Below are 19,986 nucleotides of genomic sequence, written 5' to 3' on the forward strand. Positions count from 1 at the left end.
CTGCTTTAGGCTCTTCTCGTGATACCATTTTAATCTGTTTGCTATGTCTCACTGAGTAAGAAAGGATTTCAAACAAGTGTATTGCTTTGCCATATCGTTTACAAAGGGATTGACCAAATAGAGTAATATTTCATATCAATTAAGAAATTATGTGCTTTGACAGTCACTTCTTGCGCCAGTCTCCTCCCCTTACTGCTTTTGACGACGTCATTCCCTATTTACCCACTTCGCAACCCACGCCACTCCCGCATATCAGTTTCTAGACGAGAGTTAAGGTTACCTGCTTCAACAGTGCTTGAACGGCAACCTTATACTCGTTTGAAGCAATTTCATTTTTATTCAATTCTGTCATCCCTTTTAAGAACCAAATTAGATCAAGCTATCCATAACATTTCGGAACATCGTTGAAACGAACAATTCGAATCACTCACACCACCTCTTCGGACCAGAAAAACCACAAGGTAAGACAAATAACATATCTAGCTAGTTAGCTAAGAATAAATACGTTTCTAAACGTAGCTGGTTGGCATAATAGTTGGATGGATGATGTAACTTAACGTAGCTAGCTAGCCACTACCGCCCAAGGCCGTAGTGAGGGTGGCTAACTAAATTAACTACGTTAGGTAACAAGCTATGCTAGCTACTGTAGCCAGCTAGCTAACGTTAAGCTTGCGACGATGTCAAATGCGTTGTAACGTTTGTAACGTTAGTGTAACAAGGGTGGGCTAAATTTAGATTATTTTACAATGTTAAAATAACTAACTAACAATCGTCAATGTTATGATGGCGGTGTTTTTCGATATTATGGTTGTTTACTTCATATGACCTTGTTTTGCCAAATAATGGCGTCTGGCGCCCAGTATTGCCAACAATTTTTCTGTGATCGGCTCCTTGATTTGCCGTTGCGGCAACGACATGGGGCGCTGGTTCTAATCCCCGAGCCGACTAGGTGAAAAATCTGTCGATGTGCCCTTGAGCAAGGCACTTAACCCTAATTGCTCATGTAAGTCGCTCTGGATAAGAGCATCTGCTAAATAACTAAAATGTAATAACGGCACCAATTTGACTTGCTGCAGTCACAGACGTAGCGTTTTCTCCCCCTCTCCTGCGCACATCGCGTCCTTTGTTCTTCTGTGCCTGTGTGCGCGCCGTTACTGTGACTTCTGTTGCACAGACAGCTTCTCGTTTGCGGCAGAAGTGGGGAAAAGTCGCTAAATGCTATCAAAACTAGAAACCCTCGGTGTCAACTCCCAAAAGGCAGTTTGAAAACGAACTAACATCAATTCCCTCGTAACAACCTAAACATTGTGAAACTTATATTCGATCAAATAAGCTTCACCTATCAAAATAGCAATTCAGTTCAATCTTGACCAAATTCGACTCATTGTCTTCCCCCACCCCATTAAAAATAACCCCCTCTTCACTTGGTCTTAAAGAGAAACTGCCCCTAAACCAACTTCTAATTTTTAAAACATCCTAGGTGGCATCGATATAATGTCAAACATGTATTCTACTGTCAAAATTGACTACAGTATAAATAGGATCATTTTGGTCAGTCAAGTCAAACAGAGTTTTGTGAGACTTGTGGTCGTGACTGCATCACAATGTAAATTTAAGGTTGGGTTTGTTACAATTCTGCCCACAGCTTGTGGCAGAAATGGAATGTGACCCAATCGTAATGCCCGTTGTAAATTTGGGTTTAGTTTGGATATCCCTACAGGGCTAGTTGGGGACCATCGGTAAATTACAGTGTACTGTATATGGGACTATGTTAATTCCAATATTTCCACATTTCAATGACTTAACCTCAAACGAACTAAATTGTAGAAATATATATACACATATTGAAAGCATTTAATGAGAACTAAAAGGTGTGCAAAATGAAAATATTGTCCCCATTTACACTAATGTATTGACGGTCTCGAAGTAGCCCCAGAGAGAGGTTTATCCGAAGTCCAACCAAATTTGCTATGGTCCAGCTAGCTGAAGCTAATTGGCGAAATAATAATTTGGCTAACTCTTCCCACCAATATCAAACCACACGCTGGAACCAATTCTCGTTTGAATTCAGTCATAGCCGCTAGCATTGCTTAATGAACCAAATCTAAAACAAGGCCAAATCAGGAAGTGCCGTCGACCTTAAAGCAGAAAGTCTGCTTAATCTGCGTGTACATATTTTGGGCGGTGTCGACCCTCTCGCTTCTTCCTCTCTGGGTGCGATGTGCATAGATAAGGTCAGAGTAGCAAGCTAAATAGAGAAATATATTTTAGTTGTTTTACTATTTAGTGGCAGCCAGATTTACAATGACAACCACCTGCCCATCGTGTTGAAATACGCCACTGTCACAGTAGTATTTTGGGTCATGTTTTGATGTGTTAGTTGGACACTGACACTGCATGTGTGGAGATGTGCATGCTTCATAAAGTCAAAATACCTGCGAGACTCATGCTCAACTAGCCAACTAAAGGGTTACAGTGATGCCTCTCTCATAACCAAACAAACCATTTATCTATTTAATGGAATATGACCGGATAGTGCCAACCTTCTGTAACGTTAGACTATGAATTATTGAAGAGTCGGACAATCTTCTTCACTTTGGCATCAGGGCTCTCTCTCCATGCTGTTTTTAAAGGTGCCTGGATTCATTGAACCATTGAACCAAAAAGTGTGCCCTCCTCTCCTTTTTTGACAGTTAATATATTTCCTTTTCAGAAACATGACTTCTCAGGTGAGACAGAACTTCCATCCGGACTGTGAGGCTGCCATCAACCGGCAGATCAACCTGGAGCTGTACGCTTCATATGTCTACCTGTCCATGGTAAGAGCAAGAAAGACTGGTAGGGGAATGGAGAGAAAGTAGGGAAGAAGGGTAGTCAAGGACACCAGTATGACCAATTGAATAACTGATGTTTAGATTACAGGAACATGGAGTCATGTGGTGTAAAAGGTTTACACCCCATGACGGTGCAGATCCAGTATGACCAATTGAATAACTGATGTTTAGATTACAGGAACACTGAGTCATGCAGTGTAAGAAAGGTTTACTCCCCATGACGGTGCAGATGGGTGTGTTTTCAACACTCTGGCCTCTTGCATCCCATTTAATAATATGGCTGGGCAGTATGGCCTAAATCATCTCTATTTGTTTTCAACCTTGTGGGTGATTCACTATTTTATTTATATATGTATACATACACACACTCTGAATAAGCTTTGTTGTACAATTAAAGGTAAAATTCACCGCATTTCAAACAGTCAGCAATAATCTAATGATTTCAGGGCTTGTGAAATGTTTTCTAGGCTAAATATAAGCCTTCCACAACCATAAGACTCACTAATAATTTAATCAAAATCGTTTTTAAAGTGCTTTTTTTTTTTGCAATAATCATAGATAACAGGGGAGGTTAGCATTTTTTTGGGGTATGATATTTATGCCTCTAACTTTCTCACTCATTTCACGATTCATTCAGTACTATCTGTAATCATGGTAGCATCCATATTAATGTAGAAGTGTTTAGAAACATTCTATTCTTAATTAGAATAAAAGTGACTCCAAAATGACAATGCATTATTTACCATTCAGTTCTATTGGGCACAAAATAATCTGAAACAACCAAAACAAACAGCAAATGCATCCAACACATTTGTAGAGTCACAAGCTTGATGTAGTCATTGTGTGCTAGGAATATGGGACCAATTACTTAACTTCTTTTTATACACATATAAGTGAATTTGTCCCAATACTTTTGGTCCCCAAAAATGGGTGGACTATGTATAAAAAGTGCTGTAATTTCTAAACGGTTGACCCGATATGGATGAAAATACCCTCAAATTAAAGCTGACAGTCTGCACTTTAACCTCAGTCATTGTATCATTTCAAATCCAAAGTGCTGGAATACAGAGCCAAAACAACAACAAATGTGTCACTGTCCCAATACTTGTGGATCTCATTTTATCTGCCTACTGATAGCGCAGTGATCATTGTAAACACACATTGATTCCACTGATAGCCAGGCACTTCCTATGTCAAGATAATCATTTTGATATTGGGCTTTTGATTCGGCAAACAAAGTTAAGGTCTTGTGACCAGCCTTTTCTGACGCAGAACTGGAACCAGCCAGGTAGCGTTGCACTCACTCTTTATTTACTTCCTCTTGTCTTTCTCTGTTCTCTCCGTCTCAGGCGTACTACTTTGATCGTGATGACCAGGCCCTGCACAACTTTGCCAAGTTTTTCAAGAACCAGTCCCACGAAGAGCGTGAGCACGCTGAAAAGCTGATGAAAGTTCAGAACCAGAGGGGAGGGAGGATCTTTCTGCAGGACATCAGGGTGAGTGTGATTGTGTGTGCTGAGTGCTTGCGTGTACGGCCATGTTTCGCCTGTGTGCAAATGTATGCTTTCAGTGGGAGTTTAGTGTGGGGATATGATATTGCCCATATAGGGAGGGCCGACAGAGGGAGGAGATTGAGGGTGTGGACCCCTTATCTTTCACAGACATTTAAACCGCTGCGAGTGTCATAGAAACTGTCAGAGATAAATGTACGGTTGCAACGGGCGTGGAGAGAACGTTAAACAGCAGCCATACTGAATCATAGAGAAGAAAGACTGACTTTGCTTACAGATAGAGTAAAGCAAGGAGAGGTTAAGAAAACACACTGACACAACAGTGATATTTAAACTTGACTGATTGGCTTCTTAATAACCAATGTGTACTCCAGTTTGTCTGACATAAGCCAGTGGGGGGGATAGTGGTTTGTGTAGAAGTACTACTGCTGCTCTTTCTAACAGAGTATGTATGGCTTGTTCCAGAAACCAGAGAAGGATGAGTGGGATAGTGGTGTGGAGGCCCTTGAGGGTGCCCTGCAGCTGGAGAAGAGTGTGAACCAGTCCCTGCTGGACCTGCACACGGTCTGCTCTAAACACAACGACCCACACGTGAGTATATGGAGACAAGAACTATAAAAAGGCAAAACACCTTCATGTTATTTGAACTGCAAGACTTTTTAAAGAATTTGTCTGAAGATCTTAAATCCGAATCTAATCCACCCACATTTCACATATAATTCAGGATATCATAAACGAGGCCCCAAATATGAAAAACCTGACGGACTTCAGGTGTTTGCGGTGTACACTTTTCTCAGTGCCAAGTCCACTGGGTCACATGACGGTTTTACTACTCTGGGGTTGTAAAAACACTTTTGTTCTAGTGTCTGGAAAAACACTAGAGATTATTCATCCTTGTTCTGTTTGTCTGAGGGCATCACTCCACTGAGTTTTGCTTACCTTTTTGTCCTTTCTCTTTCTACACCTATATTCCTCTGCCCCCCCACCTCTCAGATGTGTGACTTCATTGAGACACACTACCTGGACGAGCAGGTGAAGTCCATAAAGGAGCTGGGTGACTGGGTGACCAACCTCCGCCGCATGGGTGCCCCCCAGAACGGCATGGCCGAGTACCTGTTTGACAAACACACTTTGGGGAAGGAGAGCGCATAGATGGACCCTCCATTTTCTTGCTATATCCTATAGCTGTATTTCTCTGTCTTGCTTGATATTATATCTATAAGACTGGTCTGTTTTTCTGTCAGGAACTGGCATCAATCAAGTTTATTCTTGAATCCTTAGTTTGCACTTAGTTTGCACTATGTTATTCCCTCCAGTTTAACCTCCAGTTCCTATAAGCCATTTCCCCAGGCCAGTAGCCCTTCTCCTCTCTCTTCCAATTGACTGTCTAGCCTGCTTGTGTTTTGACGGCAGTTGTCATCAAACCAAATAAATAAAACCCTCTGGATTCTGATAGGCCTCTTTGTCATATTTCTGCTGAGGTGTGTGTGTATATAAAGATTAGTCTAAATGGTCTCATCATTCAGACATAATTTAGTTAAACACTGGTCTGATGACACAATGAATGGAATAAAGACCATTCAAGGATATTTGAAGATGTTGTGAAAAACTACTGTAGCTAGAGAATTGAGACTGACTGTAAAATAGCAGACTGATATTTATAAGATGGAATATTAAAACAAACTACTGCAAATTCAGCCGATTCACACTTCAATAATATGTATGCATGAGCAGAGAGCTCCAGTGACTCAATGCTCCTGTTAAGAAACCTCAGACACTTGAGTATATCTGAAAGGATTTTATATACTGTGTGTGTGGTATATATATATATATATATATGTATACCGAACACCATCCTAATATTGAGTTGCACCCCCCTTCCGAGAAACTGTTGAGCGTGGAAAAACCAGCAGCGTTGCAGTTCTTGACACAAACCGATACGCCCGGCACCTACTACCATACCCTGTTTAAAGGCACTTAAATATTTTGTCTTGCCCATTCACCCTCTGAATGGCACACATACACAATCCATGTCTCAAGGCATAAAAATCCTTATTTATCCTGGCTCCTCCCCTTCATCTACACTGATTGAAGTGGATTTAACAAGTTACATCAATAAGGGATCATAGCTTTCACCTGGTAAGTCTGTCATGGAAAGAGCAGGTCTTCTTAATGTTTTGTATACTCCGCGTATATCCCAGGATATTGAAGTTTAATTCCAAAATGCTTTATACACATTTTCACATGTGTTTTTTCATCAGAAATGAATGCTTATGGATACCTTTGTGTAAAACGTTACCATTCTCAGATTTGTTATGCATAAGCCAGGTTTCCTTCTAACCTTTTTTATGCACGTGAAGTATGTCAAATAAAAAAATGTCGCGTCAGTCCTGATGGAAACAACACATTTGTAAACTTTCCAAATGTTGACAAAACTAAATACACTAGAGAAGGTGTGATCTTTTTGTGTCGGTAAAATTAGGCTTTTATGCTCAAATATTGATATAACCATCATATCGAAGTAATCTTGCAGTCACACGATGACATGTTGAGAGTTAGAGTAGTAGAATACACAAGGTGTCATTTCGAAATTTGGTTGTGCATCAGCAGTTTTTCTCATGTCAGTCACTGACAGTCACTCACTTAGCCCATGTCAGCTAACATTTTTTAGATTGGTAAATTAGTCTAGCGCCCAGCTATCTAAACTTGTAGTAATCATGGTCGAATTACCGACGGGAGGACCCCCATTGATTTTGTTAGTCACTCTCACTCAGATATCTTATTAAAAACTGCTAACATTTCTCTCCACCCTATGTCTAAATGTGTAGATGTGCAGGAAACTAGTTGTAAAACTGCACTTTTTTTTCCCCTGCCCCATGGCAAAATGAGTAGAATTGCATGAAATTAGTTATAAAATTACTAAATCTTCTCTCCTCCTCATGGAAAAATGTGTAGATTTGCAGCATGCTTGCTTTAAAACTGCAAAACTATTGCCGGCTGTGACTGTATGTGTGGTTCTGGATGTGGGTACTCAGACCCGCCAGACACTGCAGCCTCATGATAAATTCAGATTTTTTTGTGGCCCCCACACCCATCTAAATTGCCCATCCCTGATGTAGGCTATACTCGCACTGTATCTACGAGCTGTTGGTTAGAGTGCACATGCCAATACCAGAGTGGGCACATTCGCTATATTAACTCAATATTTTTTGTAACAAAACCATCTGTTGAAATGTGATGGAAACCTATTTAACATTTAACCGCAAAATATTAAGATTTGAGATGTATATTAAAAAGGTTTTGTTGCAAAACTCTATATATCCATTGTTTAGCTGGAATGGAATGTTCGTATCTTGTAGATTTTACATAGATATATTACTTTATTGATACATAAATATTGATGTCACAAACATGTCCATGTGGTTGATACCAATCCATTAACTCCATTCCAGCCATTACTATGAGCCGTCCTCCCCTCAGCAGCCTCCACTGATGTACACTGAGTGTACAAAACATTAAGAACACCTTCCTAATATTGAGTTGCACCCCCTCCCCCCTTTTGCCCTCAGAACAGCCTCAATTTGTCGGGGGCATGAACTCTACAAGGTGACGAAAGCGTTCCACAGGGATGCTGGCCCATGTTGACGCCAATGCTTCCCACAGTTGTTTCAAGTTGGCTGGATGTCCCCATTCTTGATACACACGGGAAAGTGTTGAGCTTGAAAAACCCAGCAGCATTGCAGTTCTTGACACAAAACGGTGTTCCTGGCACCTATTATCATATCCCGTTCAAAGGCAGTTAAATCTTTTGTCTTGTTTCAATTGTCTCAAGGCTTAAAAATCCTTCTTTAACCTGTCTCCTCCTCTTCATCTACACTGATTGAAGTGGATTTAACAAGTGACATCAATGAGGAATCATATCTTTCACCTGGTTAGTCTATGTCATGGAAAGAGCAGGTATTCATTTTAACCAATCAGCATCCAGGATTAGACCCACCCGTTGTATAAAATGTTTTGTACACTTAGGGTGTGTTCGTAAATTCACTCTGGCTATCTACTCCGATTTTAGAGCACTCTAGTCTGAGTATGCCAGAGCGCAGAATAACTGATTAATTTACAAACGCTCAACACCCGTTGAATATGGCCTGTGTCAGTAAACGTTGGCAAAAAAGCATGGTTAAATTGTTGCCAGCAGCACAGTTACAGTCACCAATGCTCTGGCTAACATGAAAACAGCCTAACCAGCTCTGCTAAGGTGAGTAAAATGATCAGAGTGAGGTGTTCTCTCATTTGTGTCTGGAAGTAGCTAGCAAGCTAGCCAACGTTAGCCAGTTAGCTTGGGTGCTTGACTGCTGTTGTTAGGACAGAACACTCAAATCAACCCTACTCCTCGGCCAGAGTGTCCTGAATTTACGAATGGAACTCTGACAATGCTCTGAATTTAGGAACGCCCATAGTGCACTGAGCGATAGATGGGGTAAAACACACCAATCTCTCTCTTTATGTAATCATGTCAACTGTCTATTTGGGGCTACGGTTTGTTTTGGACAGGACCATAGTAACAGTGTCAAAAACAGGATGTGATGCTGAGGAAATTCCCAAGTTTCATTTCCAGTCAGAACTGTTTTTATTAGTCAGGAAAGGAGAACTGGCCACGCAGCTGGCATTCACTGCCAACAAAACATTACTGTGCTGCAAGGTTATAATAGAAAACGAAAACGAATCATGAAAAAACTTGCTCACACACATAATATGCACATGCATTTATACTGACTCTACACACACACACTTACATACAATCATCATATACGCTGCTACTAGTCTGTTTATCATATATCCTGATGCCTAGTCACCTTACCCCTATACACAGTTGTAGTATTTTTTTCTAAACTTTGGCCAAATATTTCATGTGGTTTTCAAGCTTTTGGGGGGGTTCAAGCTGCTGAATCTGGCAGGTAAATGCGTCCAGGAAATTCAAAAAGGTGTAGCTTGAGTATCACTATCACTATCTATCACTAGCTAACAAGGGAGAAAAAACGTCTAGGTAGCAGCTTACTTGTACTACTAAAGTTGAAAAGCATTAGATTGGTGTAAACATGGGCGAGATAGTTTACTTCCACCATATTTCTTGCACCAGTCTGGACACTATTCCTTTTAAATCCAAGTCAGATTGAGATTTACTTTATAATTTAAACCTAACCTAACCTTAGCTCTTGAGAACCAAAGGCCATCCAGCCATGGGTTCTCATTTGAACAATAACAGCGGGGTCAATGTTATGTGTAACTGTTAATATTCACCGCGTGCAATATGGTTTTTGGAAACCTCTACTTTCATATCACCCCAAAACTATTTTACAAATATAAAAGATACACAGATTCCCACTGAGGTGTTTTGCATTGCACTTCCTGAACAAACAAAAAAATGTTGGCTTGAATCTGTTACACAGAACACCTCAGTGGAAATCTGTGGTAAAACAGCTAACAGTAAGTGTATCTTTTGTGTTTGTAAAGTTATTTTTGGATAATTAAGTTGAGTGTTCAAGGTTTCCAAAACCATATCACAATCACGGATTAATTGATTCTAGATAGAGTGTTTCACACTTGACCAAATCACTTCAGCTAATCAAAAGGGACGTGGAATGACTCCAATGTAGCATTGGAGTCATGAGAAGGGCTAACCTAACCTATGACCTGACCAATCACTTTATGTATTACTGCCCCCTGTTGTGACATCCCAAAAAACACACAAAGAAACTGTACAACCCAAATTTATCCTAGCCTCCCACACATGCTTTATGTTCTTAACACTAAAACTGAAACGAAAAATAAATATTTTTTACTTAAACTAAATAAAACTAAACTGAATTCAAAATAAAAATGTAAAATATAATAATAATAATTGTTTTGTTACCTTTCAAAATTCAAATATTTGGTAACACTTCACAGTAAGGTACTATTTTAAGTGTGTTTTAAGTACAGGTAACACCTGAGTAAATGAGGGATCCAAAGTATATTGAAAACAGGTGCTTCCACACGTGTGATTCCAGAGTTAATTAAGCAATTAACAAATACCATCATGCTTAGGGTCATGTATAAAATGCTGGGCAGGCCATTATTTTGTCTACCATGGCTATGCCCCCGTAGGATGACAATGCCCCCATCCACAGGGAACAGTGGTCACTGATCTGGTTGGCTGATGTGACGAGTACTGAGGATACGAAGAGGCAGGACGCAGACGTAGGAATCAACAATGTAAAGGTTTACTTAACACTGAGCAAGAGAACAACAAAGAGCGAGTACACGACATAACACTAACAATCACACACAACACTGAACAGTCCAGGGCTATATAGGGGTGGTGATGAGATGAGGTGCAGGTGCGCTGGAGGTGATTAGGATGCGTTGGGTTTCCATTCCGGTGTTGCCAAGGTATGACACATGAAAAGTGGGTGATACACGGTAGTGAGGGGGAAGGAGCAGCCGGTACGATACCTCATTTATCTGCCGGAGGACCTTAAACGGCCCCACAATCCGGGGGCTCAGTTTCTTGCAGGGCAGGTGGAGAGGGAGGTTTTAGTGGACAGCCAGACACGCTCACCAGGCTGGAATACGGGGGCCTCACTGCGGTGGCGGTCGGCTTGGTCCTTCTGCCAACGAATGGCCCTCTGGAGACGGACATGGGCGGCGTTCCAGACCTGCCCGGCCCCTGCGGAACCACTCGTCGACAACGGGCGCATCGATCTGGCTGGGTGTCCCAAGGGGCCAGGGCCGGGCTGGTACCCCAGGACGCACTGGAATGGAGTGAGCCCCATGGAGGAGTGAACGAGGGGAGTTCTGGGCATATTCTGCCCAGGGAAGAAACCTTGCCCACTCACCCTGCCGGTCCTGACAGTGGCAACGAAGAAACCTCCCCAGCTCCTGGTTCATGTGCTCCACCTGCCTATTCGACAGAGGCCTATACCCAGAAGTGAGGCTGGCCATGGCCCCGATCTTCTCCAGGAAAGCCTTCCACACTCGGGAAGTGAATTGGGGGCCACGGTTCGAGACGATGTCCTCCGGAAGTCCATAATCCCGGAAGACCTCAGCGACCTGGAGAGCAGAAGGAAGAGCAATTAGTGGCAAAAAACTGCATGATTTGGAGAACTGATCTACGACCACCAGGACTGTGGTGAAGCCATCAGAACGTGGGAGGTCGGTGACAAAGTCTATGGACAGGTGTGACCAAGGTCGCTGAGGCACTGGGAGAGGAACTAGTTTGCCTGCCGGGGCATTCCGAGGTGTCTTCGTTTGGGCACATACGGAACAGGAGTTGACATAGCGGGAGATTAAAGTAGCCAAGGTTGGCCACCAGTAATTTTGTGAGAGAGAATTTAGGATGCGCGTAATACCGGAGTGCCCTGCCGTAAGGGTGGTTTGCACCCAGATCAGCAGTCGGTCACGGACCCTGGTGGGTGGGTACATGTGCCCCAGAGGGGCGTTGGCAGACGCTGGGTCCTCCTGAGTCGCCAGGCGGATGTCTTCGTCCACATCCCAAACGACAGGTGTCACGATGAGAGACGGAGGCAGGATAGGACCCCCCAGATCCTTCCTTTCGCAAGTATGGTGCATCCTGGAGAGTGCGTCGGCTTTCACATTCTGGGATCCTGGCCGGTAGGACAGAATAAACTGAAAGCGAGTAAGAAATTGGGCCCACCTGGCTTGACGAGAGTTCATCCATTTTGCTGCCCGTATATGCTCCAAATTCCGGTGGTCAGTGAGAATCCAGAATGGATGGACTGCACCCTCCAGCCGGTGTCTCCATTCCTCCAGAGCGAGGACCACCGCCAACAGCTCCCTGTCTCCAACTCCATAGTTCCTCTCTGCGGGGGTAAGCTTTTTCGAGAAAAAGGCACAGGGATACGTTTTCTCTGGCTTACCTTGCCGCTGGGAGAGGGCCCCACCCACGCCCCCCTCAGATGCGTCCACCTCCAGGATGAAAGGACGAGCTGGATCTGGGTGTTTTAGGATGGGCTCTGTGGTGAACCTCTCCTTCAGCCTCTTGAAGACAGCGTCAGCCTCAGGGTTCCAGGCCAGCTTCTGAGGTTCACCCTTAAGGAGAGAGGTGAGCGAAGCGGCTATGGAGCTGAAGGACCTGATGAAACGCCGGTAGAAATTTGTGAAGCCCAGGAAGCTCTGTAGGCCCTTGATGGTGGTGGGGACTGGTCATGACCTGACTGCGTCTGTCTTCGCTATTTCCATGAACACCCCCTGAGGACTGATCCTGTATCCAAGGAAGGAGATGGCCTGTTGGTGGAAGTTGCATTTCTCCCCCTTCACCAACAGGCTGTGTTCCTGTTTATCATATATCCTGATGCCTAGTCACCTTACCCCTATACACAGTTGTAGTATTTTTTTCTAAACTTTGGCCAAATATTTCATGTGGTTTTCAAGCTTTTGGGGGGGGTTCAAGCTGCTGAATCTGGCAGGTAAATGCGTCCAGGAAATTCAAAAAGGTGTAGCTTGAGTATCACTATCACTATCTATCACTAGCTAACAAGGGAGAAAAAACGTCTAGGTAGCAGCTTACTTGTACTACTAAAGTTGAAAAGCATTAGATTGGTGTAAACATGGGCGAGATAGTTTACTTCCACCATATTTCTTGCACCAGTCTGGACACTATTCCTTTTAAATCCAAGTCAGATTGAGATTTACTTTATAATTTAAACCTAACCTAACCTTAGCTCTTGAGAACCAAAGGCCATCCAGCCATGGGTTCTCATTTGAACAATAACAGCGGGGTCAATGTTATGTGTAACTGTTAATATTCACCGCGTGCAATATGGTTTTGGAAACCTCTACTTTCATATCACCCCAAAACTATTTTACAAATATAAAAGATACACAGATTCCCACTGAGGTGTTTTGCATTGCACTTCCTGAACAAACAAAAAAAATGTTGGCTTGAATCTGTTACACAGAACACCTCAGTGGAAATCTGTGGTAAAACAGCTAACAGTAAGTGTATCTTTTGTGTTTGTAAAGTTATTTTTGGATAATTAAGTTGAGTGTTCAAGGTTTCCAAAACCATATCACAATCACGGATTAATTGATTCTAGATAGAGTGTTTCACACTTGACCAAATCACTTCAGCTAATCAAAAGGGACGTGGAATGACTCCAATGTAGCATTGGAGTCATGAGAAGGGCTAACCTAACCTATGACCTGACCAATCACTTTATGTATTACTGCCCCCTGTTGTGACATCCCAAAAAACACACAAAGAAACTGTACAACCCAAATTTATATCCTAGCCTCCCACACATGCTTTATGTTCTTAACACTAAAACTGAAACGAAAAATAAATATTTTTTACTTAAACTAAATAAAACTAAACTGAATTCAAAATAAAAATGTAAAATATAATAATAATAATTGTTTTGTTACCTTTCAAAATTCAAATATTTGGTAACACTTCACAGTAAGGTACTATTTTAAGTGTGTTTTAAGTACAGGTAACACCTGAGTAAATGAGGGATCCAAAGTATATTGAAAACAGGTGCTTCCACACGTGTGATTCCAGAGTTAATTAAGCAATTAACAAATACCATCATGCTTAGGGTCATGTATAAAATGCTGGGCAGGCCATTATTTTGTCTACCATGGCTATGCCCCCGTAGGATGACAATGCCCCCATCCACAGGGAACAGTGGTCACTGATCTGGTTGGCTGATGTGACGAGTACTGAGGATACGAAGAGGCAGGACGCAGACGTAGGAATCAACAATGTAAAGGTTTACTTAACACTGAGCAAGAGAACAACAAAGAGCGAGTACACGACATAACACTAACAATCACACACAACACTGAACAGTCCAGGGCTATATAGGGGTGGTGATGAGATGAGGTGCTGGTGCGCTGGAGGTGATTAGGATGCGTTGGGTTTCCATTCCGGTGTTGCCAAGGTATGACACATGAAAAGTGGGTGATACACGGTAGTGAGGGGGAAGGAGCAGCCGGTACGATACCTCATTTATCTGCCGGAGGACCTTAAACGGCCCCACAATCCGGGGGCTCAGTTTCTTGCAGGGCAGGTGGAGAGGGAGGTTTTTAGTGGACAGCCAGACACGCTCACCAGGCTGGAATACGGGGGCCTCACTGCGGTGGCGGTCGGCTTGGTCCTTCTGCCAACGAATGGCCCTCTGGAGACGGACATGGGCGGCGTTCCAGACCTGCCCGGCCCTGCGGAACCACTCGTCGACAACGGGCGCATCGATCTGGCTGGGTGTCCCAAGGGGCCAGGGCCGGGCTGGTACCCCAGGACGCACTGGAATGGAGTGAGCCCCATGGAGGAGTGAACGAGGGAGTTCTGGGCATATTCTGCCCAGGGAAGAAACCTCGCCCACTCACCCTGCCGGTCCTGACAGTGGCAACGAAGAAACCTCCCCAGCTCCTGGTTCATGTGCTCCACCTGCCTATTCGACAGAGGCCTATACCCAGAAGTGAGGCTGGCCATGGCCCCGATCTTCTCCAGGAAAGCCTTCCACACTCGGGAAGTGAATTGGGGGCCACGGTTCGAGACGATGTCCTCCGGAAGTCCATAATCCCGGAAGACCTCAGCGACCTGGAGAGCAGAAGGAAGAGCAATTAGTGGCAAAAAACTGCATGATTTGGAGAACTGATCTACGACCCCCAGGACTGTGGTGAAGCCATCAGAACGTGGGAGGTCGGTGACAAAGTCTATGGACAGGTGTGACCAAGGTCGCTGAGGCACTGGGAGAGGAACTAGTTTGCCTGCCGGGGCATTCCGAGGTGTCTTCGTTTGGGCACATACAGAACAGGAGTTGACATAGCGGGAGATTAAAGTAGCCAAGGTTGGCCACCAGTAATTTTGTGAGAGAGAATTTAGGATGCGCGTAATACCGGAGTGCCCTGCCGTAAGGGTGGTTTGCACCCAGATCAGCAGTCGGTCACGGACCCTGGTGGGTGGGTACATGTGCCCCAGAGGGGCGTTGGCAGACGCTGGGTCCTCCTGAGTCGCCAGGCGGATGTCTTCGTCCACATCCCAAACGACAGGTGTCACGATGAGAGACGGAGGCAGGATAGGACCCCCCAGATCCTTCCTTTCGCAAGTATGGTGCATCCTGGAGAGTGCGTCGGCTTTCACATTCTGGGATCCTGGGCGGTAGGACAGAATAAACTGAAAGCGAGTAAGAAATTGGGCCCACCTGGCTTGACGAGAGTTCATCCATTTTGCTGCCCGTATATGCTCCAAATTCCGGTGGTCAGTGAGAATCCAGAATGGATGGACTGCACCCTCCAGCCGGTGTCTCCATTCCTCCAGAGCGAGGACCACCGCCAACAGCTCCCTGTCTCCAACTCCATAGTTCCTCTCTGCGGGGGTAAGCTTTTTCGAGAAAAAGGCACAGGGATACGTTTTCTCTGGCTTACCTTGCCGCTGGGAGAGGGCCCCACCCACGCCCCCCTCAGATGCGTCCACCTCCAGGATGAAAGGACGAGCTGGATCTGGGTGTTTTAGGATGGGCTCTGTGGTGAACCTCTCCTTCAGCCTCTTGAAGACAGCGTCAGCCTCAGGGTTCCAGGCCAGCTTCTGAGGTTCACCCTTAAGGAGAGAGGTGAGCGAAGCGGCTATGGAGCTGAAGGACCTGATGAAACGCCGGTAGAAATTTGTGAAGCCCAGGAAGCTCTGTAGGCCCTTGATGGTGGTGGGGACTGGTCATGACCTGACTGCGTCTGTCTTCGCTATTTCCATGAACACCCCCTGAGGACTGATCCTGTATCCAAGGAAGGAGATGGCCTGTTGGTGGAAGTTGCATTTCTCCCCCTTCACCAACAGGCTGTGTTCCCGGAGGCGGAGTAGGACCACTCGGATGTCCCTGAAGTGCTCCTCGAACATAGGCGAGTATATCAGGATATTGTGGATGTACACCATCACCTGTCTACTCAGCATGTCTCGGAACACGTCATTGACGAAGGACTGTAACACGAGAGGTGCGTTGGCGAGGCCGTAGGGCATGATGCAGTATTCATAGTGGCCTGAGGTAGTGCTGAATGCCGTCTTCCACTCGTGTCCTTCCCATATTCGGATCAGGTTGTAGGCACTCCTCAGGTCCAACTTGGTAAAGTGCCGGGCCCCTCGCAGCTGCTCGATGGCCGACAGAACCAGAGGGAGGGGGTACCGATACTTGGTGGTGACTGCGTTTAGCCCCCGGTAGTTAATGCACGGCCTCAGTCCTCCGTCTTTTTTGTCCACGAAGAAGAAGCTGGCGGAGGCAGGAGAGGTAGAGCGTCTGATGAACCCCTGTTTCAGGGTCTCCACCACATACTTCTCCATGGCCTCAGTCTCCGCTATGGAGAGGGAGTAAATGCGACTCTTCGGGGGGGTGTTGTCCCTCCAGCAGGTAAATGGCGCAGTTCAGGGCCTGTGAGGAGGGAGACACTTAGCCTTGGAGGCAGAGAAGACATCGGAGAGATCTGCGTACTCACGTGGAATGTTGGGCTGGAGGGCGGACTCCGGACTCTCCACTGACGTGGAACAACAAACCACCGGCAGGCAGGTCTTCCGGCATGAGGGGGACCAGGCTATGATCCTCTTGGTGATCCAATTGATTGTGGGGTTGTGTGGTCTGAGCCAGGGCAATCCCAAGACGATCTGGTGAAGGGGTGATGTGACGATGTGAAAGGACAGCTCCTCGTGGTGCTCCGGTAGTGTGGGAATGGTGATGGTGATGGGGAGAGTGACGTGCGTAATGGTGCCTGATCCAAGTGGTTTATTGTCCAGCGAGGTGACATGTAACGGAGAAGGTAGTGGCACGGTGGGCAACCCCCATTTAGAGACCAGCTCCCTATCGATAAGGTTCCTTGCTGATCCGGAATCTATCGTTGCCGTACGGAGCGGCGACGGGAGTCATACCGCTTAGATAGGGAGCCGCCAGGAGATCTGTGGTCCGTGGTGGTGTAGGGGATGCTGCCCACCTCCATGGGTGAGGACTCTGAGGCAGGGCGGCTTCCATAGCTCAGATGGGGTGAGCGTCGAGGCTCCGGGTGGTGTTGGGAACGCTGTCGGTCTCTCAACATGTCATCAAGACGAATGGTCATGGCGATGAGGGTATCAAGGTCCATCTCGACGTCCCGACATGCAAGTTCCGTCGTGATGGCCTCCAGTAAGCCTCTCCTGAAAGCCGTGCGCAAAGCACGTGCATTCCAGCCGGAACGCGGCCTCCTCTCCCTGTTGTAGCCGGAGGAGACGCTCACCCCCGTCCTTTCCCTCCGTGGGATGATAGAACACCGCCCTGAATCGAGCGAGGAAGGTGGAGTAGGGAAGCGCCGCGGCCTCACCTCCTTCCCAGACTGCCGTGGTCCAATCCAGCGCCTTTCCCTTCAGTAGAAAAATCACCAGCGCTATCCTGGCTTGGTCCAATGGAGATGCCCCACGCTGACGTGCCAGATACAGTGAAACCTGTAACAGGAAGCCTCTACATTTCATCGTTCTTCCATCATAGCGCTCCGGCAGGGCAAGGGGTCCCTCAGACGTTGGAGATAGCATGGGAGGAGGTGGACTGGGTGCACTCGCCACTCCCTGAGTTGGAACCGGAGCGATGGTTAGTTTATGCAGCGTTTGGAGCTCTTCCTGCATGGCGGCGTTCTGCTGGGCAAACTCCAGGAGGATTGCCTGCTGCATCCATCTTCGTGATTGGTGTGTGATTCTGTGACGAGTACTGAGGATATGAAGAGGCAGGACGCAGACGCAGGAATCAACAATGTAAAGGTTTACTTAACACTGAGAAAGACAACAACAAAGAGCGCGTACACGACATGACACTAACAATCACACACAACACAACACTGAACAGTCCAGGGCTATAGATGATGAGGTGCAGGTGCGCTGGAGGTGATTTGGGTGCGTTGGTTTTCCATTCCGGTGTTTCCGAGTTGGTGCGTTCAGACCGGTGGCTCAGTAGACCAGCGAATCAGAGCACCGGAGGAGAGCAACGGGAGGAGACGTGAAAGTTGAGCATGAAAATGATGTATGCCAAATGCCGTTTCAGTGACCAGATCTCAACCCAATTGAATACTGAGACAGTGTTTTACACCACCATCAACAAAACACCAAATGAAGGAATTTCTCATGGAAGAATGGTGTCGCATCCCTCCAATGGAGTTCCAGACACTTGTAGAATCAATACCAAGGCGCATTGAAGCATGTTCTGGCTTGTTGTGGCCCAACACCCTATTAAGACACTTTATGTTGGTGTTTCCTTTATTTTGGCACTTACCTGTAGTTTATAAACATTTAACAATAGCTAATATGTAGTTTATAAACCACCAATAGTTCATTGGATTAAATTGTATAAATGTCATTTATTTGGCTAGCTACTGTACGTAGTGAGCTTTTATGGGGCATACTGCAACAACAACAAATTATATGGATAGTTTAAAGTACATAGGCCTCTTAGCCACGATTATATGGATAGTTTAAAGTACATAGGCCTCTTAGCATGTAGTGATTTTGGAAGCTATAGAAATGCATTTATTAATGTGTACATTTGTTTTGACATGTTTATTCTAATACAGACACTTTCATGCATACTTTTAAATTATATTATGTGAGCTAAACATCTTTTTATATATATACAGTGGGGAGAACAAGTATTTGATACACTGCCGATTTTGCAGGTTTTCCTACTTACAAAGCATGTAGAGGTCTGTAATTTTTATCATAGGTACACTTCAACTGTGAGAGACGGAATCTAAAACAAAAATCCAGAAAATTAAATTGTATGATTTTTAAGTAATTAATTTGCATTTTATTGCATGACATAAGTATTTGATCACCTACCAACCAGTAAGAATTCCGGCTCTCACAGACCTGTTAGTTTTTCTTTAAGAAGCCCTCCTGTTCTCCACTCATTACCTGTATTAACTGCACCTGTTTGAACTCGTTACCTGTATAAAAGACACCTGTCCACACACTCAATCAAACAGACTCCAACCTCTCCACAATGGCCAAGACCAGAGAGCTGTGTAAGGACATCAGGGATAAAATTGTAGACCTGCACAAGGCTGGGATGGGGTACAGGACAATAGGCAAGCAGCTTGGTGAGAAGGCAACAACTGTTGGCGCAATTATTAGAAAATGGAAGAAGTTCATGATGACGGTCAATCACCCTCGGTCTGGGGCTCCATGCAAGATCTCACCTCGTGGGGCATCAATGATCATGAGGAAGGTGAGGGATCAGCCCAGAACTACACGGCAGGACCTGGTCAATGACCTGAAGAGAGCTGGGACCACAGTCTCAAAGAAAACCATTAGTAACACACTACGCAGTCATGGATTAAAATCCTGCAGCGCACACAAGGTCCCCCTGCTCAAGCCAGCGCATGTCCAGGCCCGTCTGAAGTTTGCCAATGACCATCTGGATGATCCAGAGGAGGAATGGGAGAAAGTCATGTGGTCTGATGAGACAAAAATAGAGCTTTTTGGTCTAAACTCCACTCGCCGTGTTTGGAGGAAGAAGAAGGATGAGTACAACCCCAAGAACACCATCCCAACCGTGAATAATGGAGGTGGAAACATCATTCTTTGGGGATGCTTTTCTGCAAAGGGGACAGGATGACTGCACCGTATTGAGGGGAGGATGGAT

At 45.1% G+C, this 19,986-nt stretch overlaps 1 protein-coding gene across 1 annotated transcript; it reads left to right on the forward strand.

Moving 5' to 3' along the window:
* The first annotated feature begins 230 nt into the window (after positions 1 to 230).
* On the forward strand, positions 231 to 5,798 carry fth1a (ferritin, heavy polypeptide 1a). Its single transcript, XM_041870186.2, has 5 exons — positions 231 to 461; positions 2,714 to 2,819; positions 4,184 to 4,330; positions 4,811 to 4,936; positions 5,339 to 5,798. Exons 2-5 carry the CDS (start codon positions 2,718 to 2,720, stop codon positions 5,495 to 5,497), a joined length of 534 nt encoding a protein of 177 aa, XP_041726120.1. The 5' UTR covers positions 231 to 461; positions 2,714 to 2,717; the 3' UTR covers positions 5,498 to 5,798.
* The last annotated feature ends 14,188 nt before the right edge of the window (positions 5,799 to 19,986 follow it).

The sequence above is a fragment of the Coregonus clupeaformis genome, unplaced genomic scaffold (assembly GCF_020615455.1).
Source record: "Coregonus clupeaformis isolate EN_2021a unplaced genomic scaffold, ASM2061545v1 scaf0417, whole genome shotgun sequence".
Taxonomy (NCBI): domain Eukaryota; kingdom Metazoa; phylum Chordata; class Actinopteri; order Salmoniformes; family Salmonidae; genus Coregonus; species Coregonus clupeaformis.

Bases quoted from the DNA above. Each gene is read 5' to 3' on its own strand.
- fth1a (XM_041870186.2), top strand. From the start codon at position 2,718: ATGACTTCTCAGGTGAGACAGAACTTCCATCCGGACTGTGAGGCTGCC. The intron at 2,820-4,183 runs GTAAGAGCAAGA...TCTCCGTCTCAG, and splicing joins CATATGTCTACCTGTCCATG to GCGTACTACTTTGATCGTGA. The intron at 4,937-5,338 runs GTGAGTATATGG...CCCACCTCTCAG, and splicing joins CTAAACACAACGACCCACAC to ATGTGTGACTTCATTGAGAC.